The sequence below is a fragment of the Muscardinus avellanarius genome (assembly GCF_963383645.1).
Source record: "Muscardinus avellanarius genome assembly, chromosome: 21".
In the NCBI taxonomy this organism is placed as follows: Eukaryota; Metazoa; Chordata; class Mammalia; order Rodentia; family Gliridae; genus Muscardinus; species Muscardinus avellanarius.
Genome location: NC_137807.1, coordinates 14,619,649 through 14,641,567, shown reverse-complemented (window position 1 = coordinate 14,641,567; position 21,919 = coordinate 14,619,649). Strand labels below are relative to the sequence as shown.

General features: G+C 42.5%; 1 protein-coding gene across 1 annotated transcript in view; it reads left to right on the top strand.

The window, feature by feature from the left end:
- Nucleotides 1-7,776: 7,776 nt before the first annotated feature.
- Nucleotides 7,777-21,919, top strand: part of SPPL3 (signal peptide peptidase like 3) — a gene marked incomplete at both ends in the record, with an annotated part of 45,335 nt that continues 31,192 nt past the window's right edge. Inside the window, 2 exons of the mRNA XM_080717777.1 lie at nucleotides 7,777-7,787; nucleotides 15,848-15,925. Coding sequence (XP_080573903.1) covers nucleotides 7,777-7,787; nucleotides 15,848-15,925 — 89 coding nt within the window. The remainder of the gene's footprint in view (nucleotides 7,788-15,847; nucleotides 15,926-21,919) is intronic.

Below are 21,919 nucleotides of genomic sequence, written 5' to 3'. Positions count from 1 at the left end.
CTTTCACTAAGCCTATTACATATTCTCGTCATGTCATCTATAAGCACTGTTTTGCAGTGTTAAAAACATTATCTTCATTGTCACCAATGACAGCCCCCCCCCCCCAGTGCTGTGCCAGGTAGAATTGTACTTTGTCAGACTCCTGAGAAATAAGGAAAACAGATGTTTAGTGCCAAACCAGAGTTCACTGTTTGCCTTCTGGGTAAGCCACAACCTGTAGGGGCAGAAAGGAAGAAGGTTAGCATTTGCAAGCTAGTAGAACAAAAAAAAATGTTCCCTGGCTCCAAGTTGCCTAATAGTATACTAATATAAACATGTTTGCAGTCAGAGCTAAGATGGGAAGGGAGGCTTAGCAGGTCAAAAGCAGAAGTCATCCTCGAGCAGCTGCGCGTGGTGGTGCATGCTTGTAATCCTAGTACTTGGGTGGCTGAGACAGGAGAATTGTAGGTTCGTGGCCAGCCTCAGCTACATTTGGTGAGGCCCTCCAGAACTTGAGACCTGGTTTCATAATAAAGAATAAAAAATAGGGCTGGGGGAAGTAGCTTGGAGGTAGAATACCCCTATGTTCAGTCCTCAGTGCCCCCCCCCAAAAAAAAGCCAGCCTCACAGACAAGATGCTGTGTCATAATGATAATGACACATTCTTCTACAGCATTCACTGACTGCCAGTGATGTCAACAGTTATGGCTTATCTTGTTCTATATAAAAAGAATTCTAAACGACAAAGCTTCACTGATCATCTAACCCTAACAGCTTGGTATCAAAATTTAAATTTTGGAGAAAAGAACCTTAAATTACCCCATTGTCCCTATTTTTAAAACATTGGAAGCAGACTCTGACAGCTTCTAGCCATATTTAATCCTTGATTATAACTCAAATAGCCCTCATTTCATATATCCTAATGAGTGCTAATGTACCTGGTCCATGAGATTAACAAATTTCAGGAACAGCTCTTCACTACTTCCCCACTTCTGAGAGCACTAGGTAGTAGGATATTTGTGTTAATTTCTTAAGAGGATACCCTATAGGAAGGAGCCAAAAGTAATCTTGTAAGAAAAGTGTGATGAATTATGCAAAATTTGGCTACATTCATATTGCATATAGTGTTAAAACCTCTTAACTCGGGGAATATATCTTTTACAAGCTAGGTGCGCAACTGTGCTGCATTTATTTAAAAAATAAGATACTGATTTCTATTCCCCATCTGAAGTCTTTCCTCTTCCGGCTCTCCACTGGAACTCTAGCACTTCGTGGGCTGACCACTACCTTCCCTTCGAGCAAACCAGCTGCAAACCTAGCTCGTCTGCATCTTGCCATCTTTGTCCCTTTGTGCCTTTACTAAGCCCTAACAAGCCCCTACCACCACTACCACCCGCTTTCCCTTAACTGTTCACTGGTTCCCCACTGGAAGACTCACAAGAGGTAGGCTGGGCACACCCGCGCGGCTCCCCTCTCCCGAAATAGCCAGGTGGATCCTCTGCGCAGGAACCCTACAGAAGGAGCCCCGCTCTCCGCTCCCTGGATGGAAACCGTTGCTTGATGCCTCTTTCCCTAATGGAGTTGAGTAATTAAAAAATAAAACTTAAGGCGCCGCCCGAGGGTGTGGTCTTCCAAGAGCAGCACAAAATTTATTTGCATCCTTTATAGGAATCTCAACCCCCAGCTGAGCTGCGTGCTCCAGAATCTCTGCCAGGCGCTTTGGGGAGGAGGATGGGGAGGAGCAGCTAGGTTGTCGTGCGCCTGGTCCTCACCTTCTGGACGTGGGCTGCAACAGCCTTTTTCTGTTTCTCCAACGCCTGAGTAGCCCACTCCCTTGAGTGCAGTTGCATCCTCGCTGTGTCCGCAGTTTTGACCACCGCCTTTCGGTCGCACATGGATACCTGAGGGACCAGGCAGGGGCAACAAAGGTGAGGGGTTGGAGTGGGTGGCATCTCCGAGGAGCCAGCTCCCCACTCCCGTCTCGAGCCACCCTAGACACTGCCCCCACCCCACTTCTCAGGGAGTGCGGGCGAGAGTGGGCTAAGGCCAGCGGATGGGGCTGAAGCCAGGTAGTGGGGACTTCCGAGTCCCTGACAGTGGAGCGGTCTCCTGAGGGAGCTGCCGGTCGCCACCCTAATGAAGCTCTGGCGCAGCTAAGCCAGCCCCACACCAGCCTCTGCCTCCACCCAGAGCCCAGCCCCGGCTTGCTCCCAGCCCCACCCCGCTGCGCATCTCTATTGGCTTAACCGTAAGCCTTGGATTTTCCCATTGGCCCGCGGACTGAATAGTTCCCTTGGGATCTTTCTCTAGCATTTTGTTGCGGAGGAGGGAGGGGGAGCAATAGGCAATGCTCCCCACACCTAGAGACCCTGAAGGTGGAGCTAAGGCTGGGTTGTGAGAACCGTCCTGCTGTCTGAAAAGTGATTTCGAATCCACGGAGCTTGTCCCAGGGAATGTTGTCCAGCGACAGTTTCAGGTTGGTTTGGCCCCCCCACCCCAGGTCAGAAAAATGTATGGATTCTGTCAAGCCACCAGTGCAGTGGCAAAGACCTGGTTTAATGTTCGGCTGTCTGGTTCTTTAAATTCTTAACTTTTAAACAAGGAACCCCATGCTAGCATATGCTGCCCTGAAAGGACAGTGTATGTGTGGGAGGGGGGCAGCTTTTGGCTAGGAGTGTTTCAGAAGGGAGGTGGTTTTTCTCCAAAGTAAGGGATTACCCTAAGGGGAGGGTTCAGTCAGACGTGCACACTCCCTGTAGGTAGAGGGCTGTGGGTACATTGTGGTGTTGGCCTCCAAGCTGAGGCTTCTTGCTTAGGAAAGGGAATCTTTCCTGTATGTGGGTTTCTTAGTTGGGTTATATCTAGGGAGAATGTATCCTGATGCACAAGAAGGAGGTTTATGTTTTAACACAGTGTGTGACAGACACATAGGAAAGTGCTGAATGAGTCTTACCAATAATTGTTACCTATTGAACACATCAGGGTTTTTTTTTTTTCTTTTTGGTGGTACTGGGGTTCCTGGAAGCCCTTCTACCTCCGGGCTACACTCCCAGACCTATTTTTACATTTTTATTTGGAAACAGGGTCTCCTAAACCAGCGTGCGGCTGGCTTCGAACCTGCGCGATCCTCCTGTCTCTGCCTCCCAAGCGGGGGGATTACAAGCGTGCACCACCACGCCCGGCCACATTAGGGTTTTGAACAACCAATCCTTAAATATTTACATTGTAATTTGAACCTCTGTCCATGAATTTCACGTTAATCATGTAATGGAATCTTCCTCTTGACATCTCTTCCCTTTTCTCTTGACCCACCTACTCATTAATAGACCAGAAGTTCGCTACTCCTAAGTAGGGAAAAAGGGAGGTAAGAACTTCTTAATTTCTTACTAATCAAATTAAGACTCTCCTGTATTTATGTTTTGAATGGTGAGATAATGGGTTTGAGGAATTGATTTCTGTATAGTGTCTGTCCTGAGGATGAAGTGGGATTGACAATATAGCAGGCTGGGTTAGTTAGTGCCTTTCTATGGATAACAAGGACCAAAAACTACCTCCCTCTGATCTAAGATGTAGCCAACTTTTCCTCCTTTGACTAAAAGAAGAGTGCTCTAGAGTATTTAATGTGGATGAGTGATACGATCAGAGCTGTTTACTGAGTGGTTGCTTACCAAGTTCAGCACTTTCAGCTGCTGTCTCAGTCACTCCTCACTACAGCTGCGCCTCGGACCTTTTCTTCTTACCTCCTCGGACCTTTTCTTTTTACCTCCTTCATAGCAAAGCTGTCAAATTTGGGTTTGAGTTCGCCTATCACCTTCTCTGAATTCCCTTCTGTAATGCCCTACCACCACCCTTTAGTTACTCTCCATAGCACTTTTATTTTCTCCACTGTGTTTGCCTCATTTATTCCTTTAGAAGAATGATCTCATGTATTAATTTGCTTGCTAATTGTATATCTGCTTCTTCCTGTTTTGTTCATTATTTTGTTTGCTCCATCTTCATTCAGTGTCTGGCACAGAGTAGGTACACAATAAATATGCATTGATTTTTAAAACTCCTAGATCTTAATCACTACCTTTTTTTTTTTTTTTTTTTTTTTGTACTGAGGATTGAACCCAAGAGCATTCTCCTACCTCTAAGCTACACCCCAGCCTATTTTATTTTGAAACGGTCTTGCTAAGTTGCTAAGGGCCTTGCAGGTACCTTTAAGGTGTGCCATCCCCCACTTCTCAGGGAGCTGAGGATATATCTCTAGAATGCCCCTGAGTTCAATCCCAAGAACCAAAAATAATAAATAATAATAATAACAACAACAACAACAACAACAAAAGTGTAGTAGTACAATATTTGGCACATAGCAAAGGTCAGTGATGCTACCTATTAGTTATCATTAGCTTTACCCTAAACCAGAATTTTCTCAACCATGGTTCTATTGACACTTAAACCAGGAAGGTTTTGTTTGGTGTAGTGAACTGTCCCATGCACTGGGGGGACAAAGTTTACAACATATTTAATAAAAAGTTCTTGCTGGGTGTGGTGGCGCAAGCTTGTAATCCCCACGCTTGGGAGGCAGAGACAGGAGGATCGCGCTGGTTTGGAGCCAGCCCTGCTGGCTTAAGAGACCCTGTTTCCACATAAAAAGGTAAAAAAAATAGGTCTGGGAGTGTAGCCCATGTGAGTGTATCCCGGAAGTAGAAGGGCTTCCAGGACCCCAGTACCACCAAAAAAAAAAAAAAAAAAAAGTTCTTAATTTGACTGGGCATGGTGGCATATGCTTGTAATCCCAGTGTGACTTTATCCCCCAGTGCATGGGCTAGTTTACCTTGGAAACCGAGACAGGAAGATTGCAGGTTTGCTGCCAGTCTCAGTTTAGTGAGGCCCTGTTTCAAAATAAAAGAATAAAAAAATAGGACTGAGGGTGTAGCTAAGAGGTAGAATGCCCCTTGGGTCCAATCCCCAGTACTGAAAAAAAAAAATTTTTTTTTTTATTTGCTTTATTCACAGTTCTAGAATGGACCATGCTTTTTTTTTTTTTTTTTTTTTTTGGGCGGGTCTGGGGATGGAACCCAGGGGCATTTGACTTCCAAGCTACACCCCCTGCCCTATTTTTTATTTTTTGAAACTTGGTTTCACTTATTTGCAGAGGGCCTAAGTAGCTGAGGCTGTCCGGGAACCTCAATCCTCCAGTCTCAGCCTCTCGAATGCTGGAATTACAAGTGTGTGCCACCATGCCTGGCTTGGGTTACACTATAAAATAGAACGAATATTCCCATGAGCCCAGCAGAGAAATCAGTTTTATAAACAGTGCTGAAGGTATCAGGAATAAAAACCAAGATTTATCATTTTAAAGTTTGTCTGTCTGTCTCTCTCTCTCTCCCCGTGTGTGCTGGAGATGGAATCCAAGGGCATTGTACCTTCACGGTACTCCCCCAGCTCCCCTTTTTTTGGGAAGCAGTCTTACTAAGTTGCTGAGGCTATACTAGCATGTGATCTTCCTGTCTCAGCCTTCCACTTACAGGGATTATGATTGTGCACCACCATGCCCGGCTGAAGTTTCTTTATAAGATAGTAGCCAAGAAGATAGAATAGTAGAAAAATAACTGGTTAACATCAGGTTATTTCAGATTACTTTTTTGTAAGTATTAAAGCAGAGAGAATTTCATATTCATGCCCACTGAAATTGGCCTATTAGGGAAATTTGATTGTTAGATTTCTCTGCAGATAAGGTCTAGGAAGGTCAGGGAACAATGTAGTTTGTTAGGTGAGGTAGAACTTTAGTATGAGTGACTCCATTTTTTTTTTTTTTGGTCTGAGGATGAAACCCAGGGCATTCAACCTCTGAGCTACACCCCCTGCTCCATGTTTTATTCTCCATTTTGAAACCGGGTCTCACTGAGTTGCAAAGGGCCTCACTAAGTAGCTGAAGCTGTCCGCGAACCGTGATCCTCCAGTCTCAGCCTCCGGAATGCTGGGATTACAAGCATGCGCCACCATGCCCAGCTAAGTAACTCCATTTATACGTGTGCTCTGGTCACTTAGGGCTCAGTAGAGGTATTTACTAACCAAAGTGGCCTATAATTTAACAGTGGATTAAACAGTGGGTTTATACCTAATAGATATAATCTGCACTGATATCAACTACCAAAAATGTCAGACTGTGCCAGATGTCCTCTGGAGGGTAAATCACTTACTTGCCCAGTTGAGACCACCACCCCAAACTGGACTGAGTCCACATGTTACAGATCATACACAGCCCCATGTAAAGGCCACAAGACAGGCAGACTCACTGAGATGAAGGGATGGAATGTCTGGCAATTATAGCTCAGGCCAGCTCAGTGTGCACAACAAGACTGGATCTGTAGTCCCTCATTGGAGCTAAGAAGCCTCTTCTGCCTCAGAAGTCAATCTAATTACATGGAAAGTGGTCCCCAGTTAACTAGTCTATAACTTCACACAAAGGAACAGGTAGTTAGTATCTGCTTTCTGGTTCTCCATTCTGGCTCTCCAGAAAGGCATTTTCGATATTCATTCAGGATAAGTTTTTGAGAGAGAATATCTTGTTAGGCACTGTTCTACATGTTGAGGGTTGCACAAGAAAACAAAATGGGCAACGTAATAGGCAGAAATGTTCTGACCCTGATAAGTGTAGTAGATAAAAATAAAGTAAGAGAACCAAGATAACAGTGTGAGGGGCTTGTTTTAAATAGAGTTTTCAGGAAAAAATGGTCTGAGAGGATATCATTTGAGCCAAAGCACGATGGCCTGGCTGCTGGGGGGAAGCCAGAGTCTGGGAAGGCGGTAGAACAGAGGCCAGTTAGAGGCTACTGTAATAGTCCAAAACAGAGGGACCAGGACAGTAGAGAAAGGTGGGATGAGAGATGGTGAGGTTCTGTTTTCTGAAGGTGGAACTGATAGATTAGCTGATGAATTGAATCCAGAAAAGGAGGGAATGAGAGCAGTCAGAGATGGCTTCAGCTGTGTGTTGTGGTGTGAACTTCCAGAAGAGTAGATTGAAATGAGGAAGTGAAGGACTCAAATACGCAGTTGGATATATGAGTTCTGGGAAGAGGTCCAGGCTGGAGCTATAATTTGGGGAGCCATCAGCTTATAGAGGGCATTTAAAGCCATGGGACTGGATGAGATCATCACGGAGGGAGGAGTGTGTGTAGACAGAAGAGGTAATGTTTAGTCAGCTTGCAGAATTCCTGAGGATTTACTGTGGGCCAGGTCCTGGGTGAGGTTCAAGGCACAGATGTACTGCCCTTGCACCTGCCCAACAAAAGCCCCATTACTTACTGCATTTTTTCTGCCTAAGTGCTTGGAGCATTTAGAGGATGAGCCTTCATAAATAAATAATAAAAAAGAAGGATGAGCCTTGAGAGTTTGTATCCTGCCTCTTGGTAACTTATTCTTTTTTCCCCCCAGCATTTATTGAACATAGGATATGGTGGTGCATGCCTATTATCCCAGTACTTAGGAGGCCAAGACAGGAGGATCACGGGTTGTAGGGCAGCCTCAGCAATTTAGTGAGACCATGTTTCAAATTGAAAAGGGGAGTATAGCTCAGAGGTAGAATGTCCCTAGCTCGCTCGCGTGCTCTCTCGCGCTCTCTCTCTCTCTCTCTCTCTCTCTCTCTCTCTCACACACACACACACACACACACACACACACACCAAATTTACTGCACACCTACTTGGTACAAGGTTGCCCGTGTAGGCACAAGGGACATGAAAGGAAGACATGGCTGCTGTCCTCCCAGAGGAGGTACTTAGCATGTAGAGAGGCAGCCATCGAATAAGGATGCTCACCAGGTGTGATTATGGTTCTGATAGAGACAATGAAGGAGAGGACAGGCTGGTGGAAGAGCTATTGTTGTTGTTATAGAGCTTAACATTGGACATAAAAACATTTCTTCCAGAAGTTGCTCCCCCCTTCCCAAGCTCCAAAGGCAGTGTTATTTCATTAGCAAGGGTGCAAGGTGGTTCTGTTATTTTCCATTTGAGTTTATATAAATTGCCTTCCTGGATATATGGGCCCTTTGCCATCAGGCCACATAAATAATTTATTTAGTGCAAAGCTAGAGCTGTTGTCATATTTGATGTCATGGCCATTACACTTGTAAAATTTTATAGGGGGTTTAACCAATTTTTTTTCTGGCATCCATTTTTTTTTTAACTAAAAATTATAAAACTAAGCCAGGCATGGTGGGACAGGCTTGAAATCTGAGTACCTGGGAGGCTAAGGTAGGATTGTAGGTTCAAGGCCAGCTTCATCTACTTAAGTGAGAACCTCTGCAACTTAATGAGATCCTGTTTCAAAATACAAAGAGTAAAAAATAGGGCTAGTGGGGTGTAGTTTGGAAGTATAATTCCCCTGGGTTCAATTCCCAATACTGCAAAAAAAATTACAAAACTAATAAAATGTACACAGTGGGAAATGCAGAAAATAAATTATTAAGTATTAGCTGCGCAGAGATGATTTGCTTTTAATAATACCTAGTCTTTTGTATGTATATGTATCAATAGTCATACAATACTGCGTGCACTCTCTCTCCATATATATGTGTATATATGTATGTATGTGAATATATATATATGCATATATGTATATATATGTGTGTACACACACACACACACACACGCGCGCGCGCGCGCGGACCTTGCTGAATAGCTGAGTCTGGCCACAAACCTGCCATCTTCCTGTCTCAGCCTCCCAAGTACTAGAATTACTCGCATGCACCACAATGAGTGCTCTCTCTCTATTTTTATGTATGTCTGTTAACTTCTTTTTCTTAAACCTGCCAAAATTTAATTTTTAGTAGTTTCTTAATTGTCCATTCAAAAGGTTTTCTAAAAATTTCTTGTTGTGAGACACATTGTTTCCAGCTTTTTTAGTATAGAGTGGCTTGCTCTGATTGATACCCTTCAGAGATAAAGAGAATCTTTGTTTTATTCTTTCAGAAGAAATACTATTGCAGAAAAGCCAAACGCTGCAGAAATTTAAATTTTTTTATCTTTTTTCTTTTTCTTTTTCTCTTTCTCTTTCTTTCTTTCTTTCTTTCTTTTTTTTTTTTTAACTGAGGACTGAACCCAGGGGGCATCCTACCTCTGGACTATACCCCTAACTTTTTATTTTGTTTTATCTTGAAAACAGGGTCTTGCTAAGTTGTTGAGGCTGACCTCAAACCTGCAATCCTCCTGTCCCAGCCTTCCAAGTACTGGGATTATGGGTGTGTACCATCACCTTATCTGCCCAGCTATATGAATAAATTTTTAATGCTCTCAGTTTTGTTTTGTTTTTGTTTTTGTTTTCGTAGTACTGGGGATGGAGCCTAGGGGCATTCTACCTCCGAGCTACACCCACAGCCCAATTTTTTATTCTTTATTTTGGAACAGGGTCTCACTGAGTTGCAAAGGGCCTCACTAAGTAGCCGAGGCTGTCAGTTAACCCCGATCCTCCTGTCTCAGCCTCCCAAATGCTGGGATTACAAGCGCTCGCCACCACGCCTGGCTAATGCTTTCAGTTTTAATTCCTAATGTGATAAGTATCAATAGATAAAGTTACACAAACGGAAACTCTTTAGAGTCCTCAGTGAGTCCTGAAAGCATAAAGTTTGAGAGCCTTTTCTCTAGACACTGTGCATATATTTTATTATATTACAGATGGTATTATAATTACTAGTAATATATTTACTGTTGTTTTTCAGCCGCAGTTTCTCTTCTTCCCTGTAACAGATACTGGTCCATTTATCAGGAAGTGAAAAATAATCTAGGTTAGAATCTGCTTCCATGTGTGCACATGAACCATGCCAGTGTTGATGATGAAGAAAACTTGTTTCTTCTTTAAATTTTTCATTAACACCATACCTATGTTATTCTGTTACCAAGCATTTAACTGTTTATAAAAATTATTTTCTGAGCTGGACAAGATGATTACACCTGTAATTCCAGTACTATTCCAGTACTATTCCAGTACTTAGGAGGCTGAAACAGAAGGATCACAGGTTCAAGGAGAGCCTCAGCAAGTAATGAGACTCTCGTCAACCTAGCGAGACCTTGTTTTAAAATAAAATAGGGCTGGGAGTGTAGCTTGGAGGTAGAATGCCTCTATGTTCAGTCCCAAGTTACCAAAAAAGCAAACAAATGATTGCTTTCTACCCAAGCCAGTGGTTATCCCTTTCATCTCAAGGTGAAGCTGAAGATGAAAAGAGCTTATATTAAATGTGGCATATTATTTTATTTTTGTTGTATTGGGGATAGAACCCAAAGGCATTCTACCTCCGAGCTACACCCCCAGCCCTATTTTTTATTCTTTATTTTGAAGCAGATGTCACTAAGTTGCAGAGGGTTTCCCTAAGTAAATGAGGCTGGCTGGGAATCTGCGATCCTCCTGTCTCAGCCTCCCAAGTACTGGAATTACAAATGTGTGCCACCACACTCGGCTTTTCAAATGCCACATCGAGCCGGGTGTAACAGTGCACTCTTGTAATCCCAGCTGTCCACAAACCATGATCTTCCTGTCTCAGCTTCCCAAGGACTGGGCCAACAACAAAAACCCAGTCATTCTGCTGGGCGTGGTGGCACACACTTGTAACCCAGCATTCTGGGGGCAGAGATCACAAGGATTGTGATCACGGCCAGTCTCAGCTACTTAGTGAGGCCCTCTGTAACTTACTGAGACACTGTTTCAAAATAAAGAATAAAAAGTAAGGCAGGGGGTGTAGCTCAGAGATCAAATGCCCCTGGGTTCTATTCCCAAACCCGCAAAAAAAAAAAAAAAGGGGGGGGGGGTTGCTGGGGCTGTAGGTCGGAGGCATACTTCCTCTGGGTCCCATCATCCCTGCTACCGCAATATTAAAATAAATAAATAAAAGTAAATCAGACTAAAAAATAGGGATGGGACTGTAGTTTGGAGGTAGAATGCCCCCTGGGTTCCATCCCCAGTACCGCAAAAAATAAATAAATAAAAATAGAAAGACTAAAAAAATAGGGCTGGGAATGTAGCTTGGAGGCACGACGCCCCTGGGTTCCATCCTCGGTACTACAAAAATAAATAAGTAAATAAGATATTTACTGTAACCAGGCAATAGTGGCACACAACTGTAATCCCAGTTCTTGGGAGGGTGAGACAGGAGGATCAAAGGTTGGAGGATAGCCTCAGCAACATAGCCAGACTTTTAGCAACCTAGTGAGACCCTGTTTCCAAACAAAAAATAAGTCTGGAGGTGTAGCTCAGAGGTAGAATGCCCCTGAGTTTAATCCCCAGTCCCCTTCCCCCACCCCCACACGAGAATAAAATATTTGCTGAGCCCTGGCTGCACCACTGTTCTAGGTGTTGTGGATAAGACATCATAGCTTTGCTCCCAGGGAGTTACCTGTTGGTGAGGTTGTGAAGAGTGGGAGCAGTAAACAAAAAGAAAAAAATCAACAATGAATTCTAAACAATTAAAATAGGATAATAACAGTCATTGGGGCAGCTCCGAAATTGACTACAGGAAATGCCTGTCAGTAATGAGAAGGTGACATTTTAAGTTGATGTCTGAATAACAAGAAAGAGCCAGCTATTCAAAGATTAAAGGAAGTTAATATTCTAAGGAGAGGGCATAGTTCTAAAGTGGATGTGAGTCAATATTATAAACAGTGAAGACCAGTGAAACTGAGGCATAGTGGTTATGTTAGAATGGCATAGGATGAGTACTGGTTTGTGTGGTGGAGAATGGGGAGTAAGAACAAAGTTGATGTCAAGTAGGTACATGAGAGCTTGGATTTTATCAGTATAGTAGTTGTCCCTTGAGAATTTTAGATGTGTCATAGAGCAATTGAGGCCTAAAAAATGGTGCATGCATGTGTGCGTGCACACATATTAGGAGGAGACCGGAAGGTAGGGCCCGTTAGGAAGCTATTTCAGTAGTTGAGGGTATAGCTGGTAGTGACAGAATTAGAGTGCTAATGATGGAGACAGAGTGAAAGTATTTAAGCCATGTTTTGGAGATATAGTTGACCTACTCACGTTGGAAATTTTGCTTTGAGTACCAGGGTTGATGGTACCTTTACTGATGAAAAATGGGGGAAAAGGTTTGTGAGAGAAATTGAATCCTATTTTGTTCTTTTTAAATTTAAGATACTCCTTAAATAACTCTTGGTCCAAATAGAGATGTCACAGTAGAAACTGAATATGATTCTGGAGTTCCAGAGAGAGGTAGGTCAGGGCTAGAGGTAGTTCAACAACAACAACAACAAAAAACATGGTCTTGCTAAGTTGTTGAGGATCTTACAAAGATGTTGAGGCTGGCCTTAAACCTACAGTCCTCTTGTCTTAGCCTCCCAAGTACTGTATTACAGGTGTATGCCATCCCACCAGGCTCTAGGGATAAATTTAAGACTTAAGTAGCCAGGCATGGTGGCACATGTTTATAAACCCAGCATTTGAGAGGCTAAGACAGAAGGATCCTGGGTTTGAGGCCAGCCTCAACTACTTAGTGAGTTTCTACCAACTCAGTGAGGCCCTGTTTCAAAATGAAGAATAAAAAATTGGGCTTGGGGTTGAGTTTGAAGGTAGAATGCCCCTGGGTTCCATCCCCAGTACTGGGGAAAAAAAAACAAAAACAAACAACTAAGTAACAGAGAACAAGTGTTTAAATCCATCAGATTTAAGAGGACCGTTAGGGAAAATGTGTAGACTGAGGAGAAGACCAGTGTCTGGGGACTCCAGGAAGAGGAGCCATCAGAGGTTGCTGAGGAGGAACAGCCAGCGAGTTGGGAGGCAACCAGTGGTTTGTAGTGTCAGAGGAATCAGAAGTTGAAAATTCCAAGGAGTGGAAACTCTTGAGTGCTACTGAGAGTGGAGAGGGGACAAGGTAAATAACAGGAACTTGGTTCTGAGAGTAACTCATGGCCTTGACAAGAGCATCCTCAGTAGAGTAGATATGAAGAGGTCAGGAGAGAAGGGAAGTGAGGAAGAGGACAGTGACTCTAAAGGTAGCAGTAAGTAAATGCAATCAGTCACCATGTTTCTAATGTGAACCTATAGAAGTGTCAGTATATGGCTCATGGATGTATATCCTTCCTGTGGATATAGAGGTGTTAGTAGCACTGAACCATTCAGTTTGTGAATGCTATCTAGTAGAACACAGGCAGGAGGCCTTTGATGTGGCTCTACTCTGGGGGATGAACTTAGAGACTCATCTATTACTTTCAGGCTGTAATTAAATATATTTCAAGCCAAAAATGGTACAAAATGCATATTTTGACATTTGTGATAGCTACCTCTGCAGCTTTCATATCATTTCTCAGCAAGTCCTTTTCTTCTGCATTATATCAAGTTGTCTTGGTGTTTTTTCAATTAACTGTGAATGTTAAAGGCTCTTTTTCTTTCGGTATTGGGAATGGAATCCAGGGGCATTCTATGCCCTAGCTATACCCCCAGCCCTATTTTTTATTCTTTATTTTGAAACAGGGTCTCACTGAGTTGCAAAGGGCCTCACTAATTAGCTGAAGCTGTCCTTGCACCGAGATCCTCCTGTCTCAGCCTCTCAAATGCTGGGATTACAGGCATGTGCCACCATATCTGGCTTAAGGGCTCTTTTTCTAATGCTGTGCGCTGTAATCGGGATGTGTTTTCTACTCCTCCTCCAGATTCATATGTTGAAACTTGATCCCTATTGTGGTAATATTAAAAAGTAGGCCTTTGGGAAGTGAACCCTGATGAAATGGATTAGTGCTCTTATACAATACTCCCAAGGAGTTTGGTAGCCCCTTCCACCATGAGGAAAACATACTGATGAGGTTACCTTCTCTGAAGCAAAGCATGAGCCCTCACAGAATCTACTACTGCCTTGTTCTTAGATATTTCTAGCTCCAGAACTGTAAGAAATGTTTCTCTTTAAAAAAAAAAAAAAAAAAAAAGCCGGGTGTGGTGGTGCACGCTTGTAATCCCTGCGCTTGGGAGGCTGAGACAGGAGGATCGCTTGGGAGGCTGAGACAGGAGGATCGCGCAGGTTCGAAGCCAGCCTCAGCTACTTAGTGAGGCTCTCAGCAACTTAGTGAGACAATGTTTCCAAATAAAATATAAAATAGGTCTGGGAGTATAGTCCAGAGATAGAAATAGTCTGGAGGTTTCAGAAAGCCCTGGGTTCCACCCGCAGTACCACCAAACAACAAAAATAAAATAAAAAACAAAACAGGGCTGAGGATGTAGCTCTGAGTAGGTAGCATTCTACCTGGATTTTCCAGATTCAGCCTTCAGTACCCCCCCTCAAAAATAACCAAAAACAAACTCTACCACTTTAAAGATTTTCCTCATCTTTATCATATATGGAAGGCCAGATGATATTTGACTGTTATGACATAGGAGAAAGCTAAAGAATTGGCAGTGGGATTGGGAGAAGTAGAGGGTTTGGAGATAGAGAAATCGTAAAACTCACTGACTGTTGACAGGTATAAAAAGCTAAGAGAAGTGGGTGTCAAGAGTACAACCATTTCTTAAGAGGATCAAGTATGAAGAGACAAATAATGACCAGGTTACACCTGCTAGCTTTGAGCTGGCGTGGTGGTGCAGCCTTGTCATCCCAGCATTCGGGAGGCTGAGACAGGAGGATTGTGGTTCAAGACAACCTCAGCTACTTAGGCCCTTTGCAACTCAGTGAGATCCTGTTTCAGAATAAAGTATAAGAAATAGGGCTGGGCGTAGCTTGGAGGTAGAATGCCCCTGGGTTCCAGCCCCAATACCTAAAAAAAGAAAAAAAGAAAACCTGCTGGCTTTGAAGAATCTCTTGTAAGACATACAGATGGAGACCTAACGACCCCAGGAAAATAGAAATAGAATTCAGGAGAGAATTCAGGCTTTATCTCATTACTAAGCAAATGCTATTAGTGATTTCAGTGTAAATGGATCAAAGCTTAATCTGTGAAACTTTTATCATTGGCATATATATGGTAGATATTTGATACTTTTTTAAATTATTTTTTTGGTGGTACTGGGGTTCCTGGAAGCCTTTCTACCTCCGGGCTACACTCCCAGACCTATTTTTACATTTTTATTTGGAAACGGTCTCCTAAGCCAGCGCGCGGCTGGCTTTGAACCTGCGCGATCCTCCTGTCTCTGCCTCCCAAGCGCGGGGATTACAAGCGTGCGCCACCACGCCCGGCGATATTTGATACTTTTTAAGTTGGGAGTAGGCACTATAAAATATACATTGGGCCAGGTGTGGTGGCACACGCTTGTAATCCCTGCGCTTGGGAGGCGGAGACAGGAGGATCGCGCAGGTTCGAAGCCAGCCTCAGCTGGATTAAGAGACCCTGTTTCCAAATAAAATATAAAATAGGTCTGGGAATATAGCCTGGAGTAGAAGGCCCCTGGGTTCCATCCCCCGTACCACCAAAAAAAAATAATAATAATAATAATAAAAAAATATACATTGGAAGCTAGGTGTGGTGGTACACAATTGTAATTCCAGTATACTTTAGAGGTTGGGACAGGAGGATTGCAGGTTTGAGGACAGCCTTAGCTACTTAATGAGGCCCTCTGCAACTCAGTGAGACCCTGTTTCAAAATAAAGAAGAAAAATAGGGCTGGGGGTACAGCTCAAAGGTAGAATGCCCCCTGTGTTCCATCCCCAGTACCATCAATCAATCAATCAATCATGCATTGTATATCATACAGAGAAATTTTTTCATTTATTGACATCATATAACATCCTTTGACTATTAATAACTGTGAACCTGTCAATTTATTGCTCATGTTAAGCTCACAAATCTCATTTTTATAGTGTTACTTTGCTAATTCTAGTTTATATCTGTTCTTTTTAAAGGCAGAGTAAGCTCCATCAGGGCTTGCTGCATGTGGTTTAATTATTTTCTTCTTATTTTTCTAGGGCCTATTCCCTGGTGGATTCCAGTCAAGTGTCAACATTTCTGATATCCATTCTTCTTATAGTCTATGGTAGTTTCAGGTAAGATGTTCTTAAAATGGGCTTTATTTTAGTTGGAGGTGGAAGATGCATTTTTTTTTTTAAGTGTTGGTAAAAAATCACAATCATTCTATGAAGAGAAAAGGAACTTGGGCACAATTGGAGCTAGAACGGGACTGTGCTGATATTTGTTCTTTAGTTGGCTGTTTTGTTGCTGTGTCGTGTTGTTGTACTAGGAATTGAACCCAGAGGCATTCTACCTCCAAGCTACATCTCCAGACCTGTTTTATTTCTTATTTGGAAACAGTCTCACTAAATTGGCGAGGGTGTCCTAGAAACCTGCGATCCTCCAGTCTGAGCCTCTCAAGTACTTAGGATTACATATTAGGAAGGTTACAAAGAGTTCCTGACAGCGACTATTTTTTATTTATTTATTTATTTTGGTGGTACTGGGGATGGAACCCTTCTACCTCCGAGCTACATTCCCAGACCTATTTTTATATTTTTTGTTTGGAAACAGGGTCTCTTAAGCCAGCGAGGCTGGCTTCGAACCTGCTCGGTCCTCCTGTCTCTGCCTCCCAAGTGTGGGGATTACAAGCGTGCGCCACCATGCCTGGCAACAGTGAGTATTTCTTTTTTTTTTTTCTTTTTTTTTTTTGGTGGTACTGGGGTTCCTGGAAGCCCTTCTACCTCCGGGCTACACTCCCAGACCTATTTTTACATTTTTTTTATTTGGAAACAGGGTCTCCTAAGCCAGCGCGCGCGGCTGGCTTCGAACCTGCGCGATCCTCCTGTCTCTGCCTCCCAAGCGCGGGATTACAAGCGTGCGCCACCACGCCCGGCAATAGTGACTATTTCAAAGGACACAAAAAATTAAGTGGAAGGGCAATCCAGAATTTAAAAATAAATTGTATTTTTAGGAAATCTAAATATTTTTCTTAAAAAGTATCGACATTGGTTGACCCCTATGACATTGCTTAGAGTAGATTTTTTTTTTTTTTTTTTTTTTTTGGTGGTTCTGGGGATTGAACCCAGGAACATTCTACCTCTGAGCAACACCCCCAGCCTGATTTTTTATTCTTAATTTTGAACCAGGGTCTCACTAAGTTGTGGAGGACCTCACTAAAGTAGCTGAGGCTATCCGCAAACCTGTGACCCTCCTGTCTCAGCCTCCCATGTACTGGGATTACAAGTGTACTACCATGCCCGTTTTAGAGTAGACTTTTTTTTTTTTTTTAATTAGGATGGAAACCAGGGGCATTCTACCTCTGAGCTACACCCCAAGCCCTAATTTTTATTCTTTATTTTGAAACAGGATCTCACTGGGTTACAAATGGCCTCACGAAGTAGCTGAAGCTGGCCATGAACTGCAATCCTCCTGTCTCAGCCTCCCAAATGCTGGGATTATGAGATGTGCTACAGCTGGCTAGAGTAGACTTCTTGACCCACAGCTGGAGGCGGTTCATATGATGATTACGGTGTGCTAGTTGCATAACTGAGTATTCTTCCTGCTGACTTTGGGAATGCTGAGGCTGGATCATGGTGAAATTCTCATCTAGCAGCCAGCCATAGGAATAGGAAGAAAAATCAAGATGCTAGACAATCCCTTCTTCCTACTACTCTTAATTGAAAGAAACTTTAGTGGTTGTATAATTCAAATAGTTTTTTGGCTCACACACTTAAAAATGAAGGCTGCTTAAGACCAGGTGTGATGGTACACACCTGCAATGCCAGTACTTGGGAGGCAGAGACAGGAGGATCGCAGGTTCAAGGACAACCTCAGCAACTTAGTGAGATTCTCAGTAACCTAGTGAGACCCTGTTTCAAAACAAAAGCTAAAAAGGGCTGGGGTGTAGCTTGAAGGTAAAATGCCCTTGGTTCAATTCCTAATACCTAAAAAAAAAAAAAAAAAAAGGCTGCTTGAGTTTAAGTTGAGAACCTAGAGAGAGATGGATAAATGAAATAGCTAAGCATAAGGATTTTGAACCATTGAGTATTATTTCTGGATTTTAGTGGATACTCTGTAAAAACACATACTTGTAGTCTTCAACACAGAAAAAGTAAGTATTGTAATAAGCTTTATTCAGCTTATTACAATAAGCTGTGATGTCACTGTGATATCTATTGAGAGTCCTAGGTTCATAACCACTCATAGGAAATGTTAATCAAGCCACAGCAATTTGGAATCTTTTCTTCTGATCTCAATATTTTGTATCTTATTTTTCCTCAGAGTATATTACATATCAACATTTCAAAGGCATTGTAATTAAAAATTTTTTAAATTTTAGGTTCACAACCCTCATAGTACTTTCATTCCTATAAATGAATGTTATGTTTGACATATACATATATAGTGTGCCTTTTTATAGTTGAAATGATTTATATTTGGGTTCTTTTTGCCTAAGAAATATTTTCAGTAGTCATCTTCATACTAGCTTTTGGTAATTTGATATTTCTTTTAGTATTTAAGATTTCTTTGTGACACTGTCTTCTATCATTGTTGGACATGTAGGTTGTTACAGCTACCATCATTTTTTTTAAGTTGAATTATACCCTTTTGTTTTTTATATTTTTATTGGCACATTGTAATTATACATCACAGTTAGGCTCAAGGTGATACACACAGCATTTGGTGTGCTTCCTTCCAGATTCCATTCTGCCCCCCACCCCTCTTGCACATATTAGTGGGATTGGAAATATCTTCATACATGGACTCAGCATTATTTGAACTGTTTCTTTCATCAGTTCTCCTTATTCCTGCCCCATTCCCTTCTATTATTCTGTTGGTATTTCTCCTCATTTATCGGAAGTTCCTTTTTCCTATTTTCTCTCTAGCTTTCACATATGAGAGAAAATATACAACCATTGACTTTCTGTGACTGGCTGGTCTTACTTAGCATTAATATTCTTCAGTTCTATCCATTTTCCTTTAAATGACATCATTTTGTTTTTATGGCTGAATAAAATTCCATTGTTGCTGGGCGTGGTGGCACACACTTGTAATCCTTGTGCTTGGGAGGCAGAGACAGGAGGATCGCGCAGGTTCGAAGCCAGTGGTGCTGGCTTAAGAGACCCTGTTTCCAAATAAAAAGTATAAAATAGGTCTGGGAGTGTAGCCTGGAGGTAGAAGGGCTTCCAGGAACCCCAGTACCACAAAAAAAAAAAAAAAAAAAAAAATTCCATTGTGTGTGTATATGCCACATTTTCATTGTCTATTCATTTGTCGATGGACACTTAGGTTGATTTGATAATTTGGTGTGACTTGTGCTACTATAAACATTAATATGCATGTATCATGATGGTGTTCTGACTTTAATTCTTTGGAAAGATGCTGAGGAGTGAAGAGTTGATAACGAGATCATATGGTGGTTCTGTTTTAATTTTTGAAAAAGATTTTTTTTTTTTTTTTGGTGGTGGTGGTACTGGGCTTCTACCTTCTACCTTCTACCTATGGGCTACACTCCCAGACCTATTTTATATGTTTTTTTTTAAATTTGGAAACAGGGTCTCTTAAGCCAGGGCGGCTGGCTTCGAACCTGCGCGATCCTCCTGTCTCCACCTCCCAAGCCAGGGATTACAAACGTGCGCCACCACGCCCGGCCCGTGGTTCTGTTCTTTTGAGGAACTTCCACACTGATCTCCATAATGATTGTGCTCATTTACAATCTCATCAGTAGTGTATATATAACATTTCTTATTTCCTCACGTCCTCACCCGCATTTATTGTTATTTGTATTCTTTCTTTATTTTATTTATTTACTTATTTATTTATTTTGCAGAACCGGGGATGGAACCTCGGGGCATTGTACCTCCGAGCTACACCCCCAGCCCTATTTTTTAGTCTTTTTATTTTTGAAACAGGGTCTCATTAATTTGCAAAGGGCCTCGCTGAGTAGCTGAGGCTGTCTGTGAACCCCGTCCTCTGGTCTCCGCCTCCCGAATGCTGGGATTACAAGCATGCATCACCACGCCTGGCTATTTGTACCAGGCTACACCCCCAGCATTATTTTTTATTCTTTATTTTGAAACAGGGTCTCACTGAGTTTCAAAGGGCCTCACTAAGTAGTTGAGGCTGTCCACGAATTGTGATCCTCCTTGTCTTAGCCTCCCAAATGCTGAGATTACAAGCGGATGCCACCATGCCTGATTCCTCAGTGGAGTTTTGATTTGCATTTCCTTTATTACTAATGATGTCGAACATTTTTTATATATTTATTGGCTATTTGTGTTTATTTTGAGAAGTTCAATTGCCCTTTTTTGTTTTTGTTTTTGTTTTTTTGGCGGTACTGGGGATAGAACCCAGGGGCATTCTACTCCCAAGCTACCCCAGCCTTGTGTGTGTTTGGGGGGGGGTTCTGGGTTCTGGGGTGGAACCCAGGGGCTTTCCTAGCTCTAGGCTATACTCCCAGACCTATTTTTTATATGTATTTTATTTGGAAATCGGGTCTCATTAAGTTGCTGAGAGCCTCACAAGTAGCTGAGGCTGGCTTCTAACTGTGCGATCCTCCTGTCTCACTGTCTCAGCCTCCCACCACACCCAGCTTCCTTTTTTTTTTTTTTTCTGTACTGGGATGGAACCCAGGGGCATTCTTTTTACCTCCAAGCTACACCCCCAGCCCTATTTTTTATTCTTTAATTTGAAACAGGGTCTCACTAAGTTGGAGAGGGCCTCATTAAGTATCTGAGGCTGGCCACAAACCAGGATCCTCTTGTCTCAGTCTCCTGAATGCTGGGATTACAAGCCACCACGCCTAGCTCTTATTATTTATTTTGAAACCAGGTCACACTAAATTGCAGAGTTGAAGCCGGGTATGGTGGCTCATGCTTGTAATCCCAGCATTCGGGAGGCTGAGGATTGTGGTTCGCGGACAGCCTCAGCTACTTAGTGAAGCCCTTTGCAACTCAGTGAGACCCTATTTCAAAATAAAGAATTTTAAAAAAATAGGGCACGGGGTGTAGCTTGGAGGTCGAATGCCCCTGGGTTTCATCTCCAGACCCGCAAAAAAATAAATAAAAAATAAATTGCAGAGTTGAAGCTGTCTTAGCCTCCCAAGTACTGGGGTTACAAGCATGTGCCACCACACCCAGCCAAAGGATTATTTGGGTTTTAGTGTGAGGTTTTTTAAGTTCTTTATATTTTCTCCATAGTAGTCCTCTGTCAAAGGACTACCCGGCCAAGATTTCCTCTCATTCTGTAACCTCTATCTTCAGATTCTTGATTGTTTCCTGTGCTGTGTAGAACTTCTAAATTTAATAGTGTCCTATTTATTGATTCTTGGTTTTATTTCCTAAGCTTTAGAGGGGTCTTATTAAGGAAGTCTCTACTAGTGGCTATATGTTAGAAAGATGGTCCTGTTTTCTTTTAGTAATTGCAAATAGGACCAACTTTGTTCTTTTTCACATATGTCTGGCTACTCTGGATCCTTGGCATTTCCGTATGAATTTTAGTTTCAGCTAGAATTTCTACCACCACCACCAACAAAAAAGCCTGCTGAGATTCTGAATGGCATTGTGGATATATAGATCAATTTGGGGAAAAGTACTGTCTTAATAGTACTGACTCCTCTGATCCATGGACTTTAAATACCTATCCATTTAATTAAGTGTTTAGTTTCTCTTAGTAATGTTCATTGTATACAACTTTTTAAATTTTTTATTTCAAACAGCGTCTCACCTGTGTAGCTGAGAGAGTCTCGCTACATTTCTGAGGCTGGTCTTAAACCTGTGATCCTCCTGTCTCAGCCTCCCAAATACTAGGATTAGAGGCATATACTATCATGCCCAGCTTGATGGGGGGGGGGTGAAAGGTTGAAAATAGAGTTAGGGAGTTTAGGAAGGAGGTAAAAACACTAAGTTATCAGAGACCGCTGCTGTATTCAGACCCTACCAGGCACCCTCTGGGGAGCCAGCCGGCCGTGGGGGAAGGGGCTGACGGGCCACACGTCTGGACAGTTGCACATAGTCCTGATTGGCCGGCTAAGCCATGTGGTGGATTGGAGGTGTCGATGTTTTATAGGCATGCCAATTCTCTCACAA